Here is a 9,912-nt window from a genome sequence, read left to right on the forward strand (position 1 = left end):
TTATTTGAAGGGCATTTCCACAGATGGGGACTGCCATGTCAGTTAACTAACTGGTTATGTTTGATTTGCCTCACAGTATAATATGCATTTTAATCACTCATTCTAATGATCTACTTTTGTGTTTAAACACTGTTTCTACCGAGACTAATGACAATACTTTTGTTATGACTGTTATCTTGATACACAAGGCTTTCTTTCTAACCTGAGGGGCTTTTGGTGACTGCTTTTGTTGCTTGTTTCAGAAACAACAGTGGTATCTTCGTTTACAAAGTCAAAGTGTCAAGCAGAAGATGTCAGACAGTCATCCAGTGAGGTTCAGTATTCTTAAAAAAAATAGGTTAACACCTCCCAGGAGCAACTTCAAATACTCAAATTTTAAAGACATGTGTTACAGTTCAGAATTTCTGGACAGCAGATGCAACGAGTCAATAAAAGATCCTGAGGAAGAAGATGAAGAAGCACCAAGTGTAACAAGTGTACCATTGCTACGGGAGCATTCTGAGCACATCCATCCAAGTGCCTTCTTTCCCAGGTCACCATCCATTGAAAAAGAATTGAATTCTATCTCCTTATCAGAAGAAAGAGAAGCAAATAGAAGTGCAGATTTTTTCGAAACTCCTAAATCAAGTAGAAAAGGCTCCTCACTACGCAGGAGGCTGCTTTTACCCAAGAGTGTTGAAGGTGGTACAACTGCAGGGTGCTGTGAAAGACAATGTAGTTCTTCAGGAAGCATCAGGAAAAAAATATTCTCTTGTGTTTTGAGCTCTGACGAAAAGCTTTCAAAAACTGCTGCAGGTTCTCCAAAAGTTAAAGGTTACAAACCTCTGACGACTAATACTTCAGAACCTGAGGACAATAATCCTGATTCTCCAAAACGGAGGCTTTCCTTTTCACAACAAAGGACTTCTACACTAGATGAGTCCCAGTGTAAGGACCCCTTATTGCTGGAATCAGAAAGTTTATCTCCAATTCAGTGGAAGGATGTCACTTCTAGTGACACTAACGAATTTAATGAGAGTAATCTTATGAGTAGTACAGATGGGGTGCTTAGGATTCCTACTTACAGTGTGTTACCTGAGGCCAGTGAGGGTAAATTCCTGACTTCTATCACCAGTCCTGTAGAGAACTCAAACTTTGGACTCTGTGATATAAACTCTCCCCCTGTTAAGGTAGCAAATTATCCAGATCTTTCCACGCCTGAGGATAGCGGCTATAATTCACTTCCTTTGGACAAATCAGGAGACTCGTTGTCTGATTATGAGGGATCTTTCCAAGAGCTCTTCCAAAAGCACAAAGAAGATTCTAAAATTTTAGACAGTAAAAGAAAGACAAGAAAACTTGAGCGAGTCAGAAGGTTGTCCACTCTTCGGGAACTGGGCTCCCAGTCAGAGACAGAAGATAATCATGACACTCCTACTTCAGTGCATATATTAACAAAAGAAAGAAACTTTGTCAGTGAAGATCATGAGCTAGTTCTAAAAGAGCAGCCTAGTGGAGACCTGGTTGTAAGTCACGGAGATCTCTCAAGAACTCCAGCTCTGAAAATAGTTCATGAAATTTGCTTGCAAAGACAAAGATCACACCAAAAGCAAATCTCAGAGAATGTTGATGGAACGGAAATATTTGCATTTGATCATGTTCTTCCTGGACTTATTGGCAAGAAAATGGGCCTTGAAAAATTAGATATTTTAACAGAATTGAAAGATAGAAATTTAAAACATGTTCTTGCTATAGTTTTAGATGCTTTGACAGTGGAAAGTCTATGCAGGTAAGTAGCATTTCTTCACCCGCACAAAAAAGCGAAAAAGATGCACTTCTGCAAGTGAATTAGAATAACTTCTGGAATACTGCATGTTGTCAATAAAATTTGTTTGTTTCTGAAAAAATGAAAAGTTTTCTCACCATTAATTAAGTAGGTCTTTCTGTGTAGATCTAAAATAGGGGCATTAAAAAGCTAAACAAACATGGAAAATTAGTAAACTCAAAACTAAATCACAATACTTGTAAATTTTAGAATATATTAAAAATTCCTTTAAGCCTAGGAAGTAATTTATTCTCATTACAAGTTGCAAATAGTGCGTAGTGCTCAAAACACATCTTCTATAACATTTCTTGTGTATTTTATTTCCTCAGTTATTTCTAAGCATGAAGATACTTAAAGAATTTTGTTCCACGTGTAGTCTTCTGGATTAATTTCTAATCAATAGGAACTGCCACATTTCACACAATGCTCTTGATTTCTTGGTTGTTAGTAACAAAGGGAATGGGCGAATAAATGAAAGTACAAGGGCACAGATGTTTTCAGAACTCTAACACAAATGTGACTAGAAACAGTCTTGGTAAGTGGCTTATATGGAAGAAGAAATTAATTTATTTTTGAAGTCAAAGATATGCTGTGCTATTTAGTTTGCTCTTGTTCTCTAGACTCTTCTGTTATGCAGTGATATGTGAAGTACAAGGCCTGTGTTTCATAACAAAATAATGAACTAGTCTGTAGCAACAGTCTGTAAAACGACCAAGAGTATATGAAACGACACAAAAATCTTTGCCAGGTAGTCTTGCTATCATGACTTCTGCACTACTTGAAAAAATTTGAAAGTGGACAAATTTTTTTTTGTTCTAGCATTTGGAAAGTAAGCAAAAGCTGGCGTGAAATCATTGTACAAGATGGAAGTGCAGATAAGAGGAGAAGCTTGTACACAAAACAGCTGAAAGAGGCAGCTCGGGTAAGATAGTTCTCAAAGGTGATTTTTTTTTTTTCCAAGTGTGAAAGAAGATAGAAGGAAAGAGGAAATATCTTGTAAAGCTACAGAAAGGTAACTGACAGAGACAGTTCCAAAACGAGCAGGTGATGGATTCCAGCAGGAGAATGTAATGGCACTTACTGCTTTTCAGTTTTCCTGCAGTTTGAGTACTGGTCTTTCAACCATGTGAGACTCTTATTTACCCCTCCTGCCATTTCTTGAGCATCCTGGAGGATCTCTTCCTTGGCTAATTCTAGCTTTAGATTCTAAACTCTGCTCATACCATTGTGCCATGCTGTTCCTCATTGTCCATTTCACTCTAGTCTGCAGTGCTGTAGCACCCACTCTAGATTACTTCCTGGTTATTTTCAGGACTGCTTGTGTCACGGTGTATTTGTGAACAGCAGAAGGATATGTGGAAGGTTTTTTAAGGGGCATCTAGAGAAATAAGCATATTAATAGCACTATATTTTTTCAGATATTCCACGTGATACGTGCACACTTGCTATTGTCCTAATTCACAAACGTGAGCACCAGCAGAGTGCGCTAAAAGACATTTGGCTTTTCACCCAGCTCATGGGACAGCTTTTGATGATCTCTCTCTTGATCCCTTGCTAAATAGAAACATTTAGTGGTAAATACTTGCAATATGTATATATATAATTTTCTTAGGTGTTGTTGCAGAGAGGAAAAAAATGAAACAAGTAAAAGCAATAAATCCCAAATTAAATAAAATAATTTTCTCCCTTTTTTTTTTTTTTTTATAATTACAAACTAACAGGAATACTTATTGAAGGCTGAAGATGCTGCCACAAGACTTAATATTCTCAATAGATCTGCTCTAAGGCCTGTTCAAGCTCAAGCCAGAACTCCTATTTTACAGACATCACATACTGAACTTACACCTAGGAGATGCAGTTCTGTTCCCCACTCAGCTAGTAGGCAGGAAGAATACATGAAAGTAGGTATCTAAGAAATGCTTCATTTTCGAGTTTTAGAACGTTTTCATTTACAAGACTAAACAGCTCTTTTCTCTCTCCTTTTACTACAGGTTGCTAAAACTCTGTTCACTGATGAAGCTCTAAAACCCTGTCCAAGATGTCAATACCCTGCTAAATATCAATTGGTGAAGAAACGGGGACTATGTAGCAGAGAAGCATGTGCATTTGAGTTCTGTATTTTATGTCTGCATGCATTCCATGGGTCAAAAGAATGTAATAGTTTATCTGCAAAACGGAAGAATAAAAAAGATGCTCCACCAGGAAGTGCCCAAAGCAAAAGAAATTTAAAAAGACTCTAAATTTGTAAGGCATATTACTCCTTACATTTAATTCCTTTTCCCCTTCCCCTAAATTCCTAATCTTGTTCCTGTTCTTCCTAAAGGTATGCATTTTGAAATTATCATTCCATTTGTTCTTGCTGACTTACCAAGATAACCTCTCATGTATATATCTTAATTAACATAGCATATTTTTGTTTTTTAAAAAATGAACATTTAAAAATATTTTATGTCTTGTTTTACCTGTTGTGTAGTAGGTAGGAACTAACATCTTTTTAAATAAAGTGTCTTAAATGTAGTCTTCAATATTTAGCTTACAGCACCTCATAGAAGTCTAAAAATGTTATTCTTGTCTTAAAGACAAATTAAAGAAAATTATTTCTAAAAAAGTGTTTGAAATCAGTTTTATTTATTTACTTTAAATTACAGTAACTGTTTTAAAAACGTCTCAAAGTGGGGCACTATGTACATTTGCAAAAAATACTTCTATTAATATGAATGGTGACATCTCAAAATCAACATATTAGCTGTCTGAATTTTTAATTGGAATAATTAATTTGCTGTTCTTAGTCTCTGTTATAGCAGTCAATAGAATAGTAATTTATAAACTAAACAGATGCTGTGTGGATATTCTGTTGTACTGAGTTTTACAAAATTTTTGTCTTGAAAACTTCAGGTGATACTGTATATATTTACATATCTAAAATGCTGTGGCATCACCTTTGCTGTTGTGAATTTACCTTTGGGCTTAATCTGACTTGACTTCAGCTCCCAGATATCAGTTCACCTTCACACTTCTACTTGAGCTAACAGATTATCTTCAGCTGGAAATCATTCTTTCTCTATCTCTAGATTTAATAAAGGAAATTAATGTGTTTTGCTCTATAACTATATGTACTCATCCCTTCTAGAAAACTAATTCAATCTGTCTCTTGGACTTCAAACAAATTTTGTGTGGTTTTGGTTTGTATCCTGGTAATTACAAACAGCTTGAAATGCAGGTGACAGAAATGCCCACAGTACTTCTATGAAGATATATCAGTTGTCTTCTACAATTGATACTGTCCTACTTTTCCTTTCAAAGAGTTCCTTTGTCATGAGCATCTTGCAGAACACTTGTTATCAGCTGGTGTTTATTCCAGACTCTCCCTCTGATGTTGTCTTTTATGTTATATTTTTGATGGTGTTATTTTACTGTGTTTATTTGTAGGTAATCACTGTGCTACTTTAAAAAGTCTGATTTAAAAAAACCAAAAACAAACCAAAAGAAGAGCTTTCAAGTAAACCATAAGCTTCATATTTGCCCCTTTTAATATTTATTCACACATCCCTTTATTTTTAGTGTCTAGAACTTGCATATAACCTCTAAGATGGTTTTCTTATTCTTTCTTTCTTTTTATGTGATCTGTGGATGTTTAAGCCAAATGGACCAGGACAATTCACTTCAGGATGTTCTAGAAACATCACTTCTTTTTTCTCATCTGTGTTCTGATCTGTAATGTGGTTATCACTTTTACCATTCTTGATTTTTCATGCAGTAGTTTCACATAGCATCTGGAAAGAGGAGAGACAACACGCTTAATAAAATGGTATGGAAATTCTACCACTAACTCTATTAACCCAACATTATCATTAAAGAAGTGTGTCTGCCAGAAAATCATGTTTATTGCATGAATATAAGTGTCAACACTTCAATTCCAAACTTTCATATGTGTTTGCTGAGTCTTTGCCTTGTTCTTAGGTTAGACTGGTAGCAGCTTGAAGCCTGCTCAGTCTATTCCAAGGGAACAAATGAGGCAAAGGATTTGGGGGCAAGGTAGGGAATACAGAGGAATGTGCATATAGGTTTGGTTTAGGAAGAACAGCATTTATTACAAAGGAGGAGACTGCAAGTGGACGATGGTTTAATTACTTGATTTGTTTAATATTTGTATTTCTCTAATTGTTTAGAGCTTTACGTATTCATGTTCTACTTAAAAGTTAATTAGGTTCAAGGAACCATTGGATTTGTTCTTTATTCCTTAGGTATATACTAACTATACTTTTTTTTAGAAATGCTTAATACTTTATTAAAGGTTAAAATTAACAGCTTTTTAGATGGGAAGTTATATTACACAAGAATCTGAATATGTCATTTATCTTTATAAAAATTTGGATTAGTTTTGTTTCTTGCTGTTGAATTACCAAATAAAGTAGGAGATGGTAGTAAATGCAATGCAGAATAAGTACTGCATGTCATAACACTTCAGACTGCTGTTATCACTGCATGTTACCTTTGTTAAATACCAATATCTCTAAAATATCTCAATTAAAAAATGCTTTTAATGAATTCTTGCAATTTATGGGAAAGTTATGATTGGCAGTGAGAATATCTAGCTCACCTTCTGCTGTGGAGTGTTGCAGCACAATCCAGAAATACATGGGGTTCAATAGTTCTGAAAGCATTACTGAAATGGGTACCTTTGAGTGGAAAACCATATAGGAACTCAGGTCTCAGTTTAAGAATCAGTTTTTAAGTATCTTTTCCATTTGAGAAAATTTGGTAAAGAGTCGTATTAGCTTTTACAAAGAGTATATAGTAAATTGGTTCTGGTACAGGCATTGTTTGTTTTTAAAGGTGGTATCTTTGATGTCTATAGTAGCCATTCAACAAAGAGAAGCTTGAAAGGAAAAAAACCTTAAGTCCTATTTCACAATACTAAACATTTTTCTCTTTTTTTTTTGGTATATTTAGGAGTTTCTTGGTTTTTTCCCCCTTCTAAACCGATCTCACAAAAATGTCTTCTTGAATCACATCTCTTGCTCAGTTGGGTCTATCACAAATGTAATCTGGTGATTATAAAAGTAATGTGTGCTCTGCTGTCTGAGTGAAACATGTTCTCTGTGGTTGTCACTGCTGTTCCAGAGGTGGGGGAAGTGAGAAGCCAGACTTCTCATCTCTGAGTAAATGTATTCTCTATGACAATGATAATTTGTTTTTTAATTTCTTTCAAAAGAAAATTAGCTTTATTCCTTGACACCAGGCAGAAATAAAGTAGTGATATGTTATTCTTTACCTACACATTAATAGAACCCAAGCTATATGATAGCTATCTAATAGTCTCTAATTTGGGTGAAAGGAATCAAAACACTTTCATTCTATGATTGCTTTATTGACAGAAATTAAGTATTTGGGGTAGGAGAGTGGCAGAAAAGAGTGCCTGTGTTAGTATGATTTTTTTCTCTATACTATCTATTTCTTAGTTAGGCTCTGTGACATCATAAAGCTATATGAGTCTGGACTTTGATGAAACAGCAAAGGATAACCTAAGTTCTTCATAAAAAACAAACAAACACCCAACACAAAACCAAACCACCCACCCTAGCACATGAGCACCACCTCTAAACCCCCAAAATGAGCCCCCACCCCACCTCTCTTCCAACAAAACAAAGAACTCAAATAGAAAACAGCTTACAAGTATCAGGGAATCTAGGGATTTGCATTTCTTTTTCTACTGGGCTGAGTTAATTCTTGGAGCCCAGAGGTAAGGTGCTAGTGCAGATAAGAAGGATGCAAAAGTACTCCTGGAGTAAAAATGACAATGATAAAGAGTATTCTAAAATGTCCTGCCCATGGTTGTTCTCCAGCTCCAGATTTCTTCTTACAACTGACAACAGATTGTTGGAAAGGGAGAAGTAGATTGTCTTTCCCTCTGGATCATGGGGATAATGTTCAAGATAATATTTGGGTTAGTACTGGGCTGCTGAAAATTTTATTTTTGCAATCCTCATTTCCCTTCAGACAGACATCATCTATAGTGGGAGGAGTGACATTGCCTATAAATGTCCAGGGAATGTATTTAGTTTGCTGACCAAGATGATTTGAGCCAGAGCTGTGGGTTTAAATTCTAAAATAGAATTATTGGAAGTAACCTCTAGCTGCTGACAGATGTTGCTGTAAGAATTTTACTTCATAAATCTGTTTTTTTGGAGCAGCAACCATAAACCTCAAGTGGTTGTGAGAAGGAAATTGAAATTACTTAAGTCTCTGATCATTCTTTCCTTGGTGACAAGTATGGAAGAGCTTAGGCAAAAAATGGTTATAAATCTTTGGAATTGTTTATAGACATGGGGATGTTAGTATGTTTCATCACTAACTAGCCAAAAAATTATTTTTAAAAAATGGTCATTAAATTAAGTAACTCAGTGCCTTATGTCAGATAATTTTCCTGTTTTGTATGTTGGTTACTCTTTGAAAAACCTTAGGCAATTGAGACTATGCTGATTATTTTTAATGCAAGGAGTAATTCCTTTTATTTCTGCTTCCATAGGCACGTGAAGAAATACAGCAGTGTCAGATTAGAAAGGGACTGCTGGAGTCTAGTGCCAAGATCTCACGTCAACTCATCAAGTTCTGTCTTAAAACTGGTTAGAATACTGTCCCATTACCATGTTGGTGACCTAGATTGCTCTAGTAGTCACTTAACCTGTTGCCCTTTTTTTAACATTGCTGTTAAAATATTCTGTATATCTGATCCTTCCCTTAGATTTTTCTTCCCCAATATGATGATTGTTCTTTCACTAACAAAAATCCTCTGCATTTAGTCTCATCTCTAAAGACAATCCAACAATAGATGTCTAACAACTCCTCACTGTTTCCCCTGGAATCTTTTCTTTGATTCAATTCAACCAGTATTCCAAGTGAAACCTCCTCAAGAACTAGAATAATATTATGGCTTTCTTTTCTTTACAAGAAATATTTTGACCATCACATACTAAGATAAGCATTTCTCATACAGGTCTTCTGCACTGTCACAGTTCAGTCACTTGATGTAGTACTCCCACATTCTTCTCACAAATTTTGAAAAGATCCCATTTTTTTTCCTATTAATTTCTACTGAACATTAAGTGTGTAATCTCATACTTTGTTCTTCTAAGCTTCAGGCTTTTTTTCTTTCTCTGCTTGAGTCTTGTGATGATTTAGTATTTGATGTGATTATATTATATTTTTACAGGTGCAATTTTTTTGTCTGTACTGAATCTTATGGGATTTTTTGGTGCAAAATACCTAGCAGGTTCTGTTATCGCTTGTCACACACCACAGCGGAACCTGACTGCTTTTTGGGAATGATGTATTTATTTTTAATTAAACAAAAACAAAGCTTGTTTTCACTTTCTTACTTTCTGAGCTCTCATTAGCTGAAAATTACATTACAAAAAGACTTAACACATTTTTTCTCTGTGACAAGCTTCTGGAGAGTGTTAGAACTTATCTAAACTTGTCAGAAGCCTAAATGCTAGTAAGACCTTATTGAGCTGGGTGCTAATAGATGAGTAGTAATGAAACCAACTCTTCAGTTGAAAACATTGATGGCATGACATTTTTAATAAACTTATAAGCACTGTCAAACACTCATGGTTTCATATGAAAGTAGACTTGTGACTTGAAGATTGGAGTTCAAGTGTTAAAAGCCCCTCTAATTTTCTCCCTCTGTGCTTTAACATTCATTCTGAAAGCGATTCTGCAACAGTGCTTGTGTCTTAATTCTGTAGGCACATTTACTATCTCTGTAGGCAAATGCGATGTGGAAACCATGCATGTATTTCAGTTGCTGCTTTTTACTCTGGACTCATAGTGAAAAACCTATTTCCATAAACTACTTAAACTTAGATACTGTGTCATGACTAGAACCAGCTGAAGTGGTAGAAGGATAGTAACTGGGAAAAGAGGTACAGGCAGTTGGGAAGCAGTAGTACCCTAGATAAACATCGTAATGCTTGATAAAATTGTTGGAGCTGCAGGATTATTGCTGAGTTACTCAGTAGTTGTGCAGTGGTCTTCCACTTCAGGAAAAAATGTTAACTATCATCCTAAAGTGCTGCTGGTGCCTAAATGGAGGACTCCTATCT

The 9,912-nt window shown here is 35.5% G+C and overlaps 1 protein-coding gene across 1 annotated transcript; it reads left to right on the forward strand.

The window, feature by feature from the left end:
- Nucleotides 1-290: 290 nt before the first annotated feature.
- FBXO43 (F-box protein 43) lies at nt 291-4,205 on the forward strand. The gene is made up of 4 exons (XM_063419481.1): nt 291-1,768; nt 2,624-2,726; nt 3,526-3,705; nt 3,796-4,205. Exons 1-4 carry the CDS (start codon nt 291-293, stop codon nt 4,042-4,044), a joined length of 2,010 nt encoding a protein of 669 aa, XP_063275551.1. The 3' UTR covers nt 4,045-4,205.
- The last annotated feature ends 5,707 nt before the right edge of the window (nt 4,206-9,912 follow it).

This window comes from Prinia subflava, chromosome 1 (genome assembly GCF_021018805.1).
Source record: "Prinia subflava isolate CZ2003 ecotype Zambia chromosome 1, Cam_Psub_1.2, whole genome shotgun sequence".
Taxonomy (NCBI): Eukaryota; Metazoa; Chordata; class Aves; order Passeriformes; family Cisticolidae; genus Prinia; species Prinia subflava.

Excerpts from the sequence above, each read along its gene's own strand:
- FBXO43 (XM_063419481.1), top strand. The coding sequence starts at position 291 with ATGTCAGACAGTCATCCAGTGAGGTTCAGTATTCTTAAAAAAAATAGG. Across the intron at positions 2,727-3,525 it reads AGCTGAAAGAGGCAGCTCGG|GAATACTTATTGAAGGCTGA; the intron begins GTAAGATAGTTC and ends ACAAACTAACAG. Across the intron at positions 3,706-3,795 it reads GGCAGGAAGAATACATGAAA|GTTGCTAAAACTCTGTTCAC; the intron begins GTAGGTATCTAA and ends CTTTTACTACAG.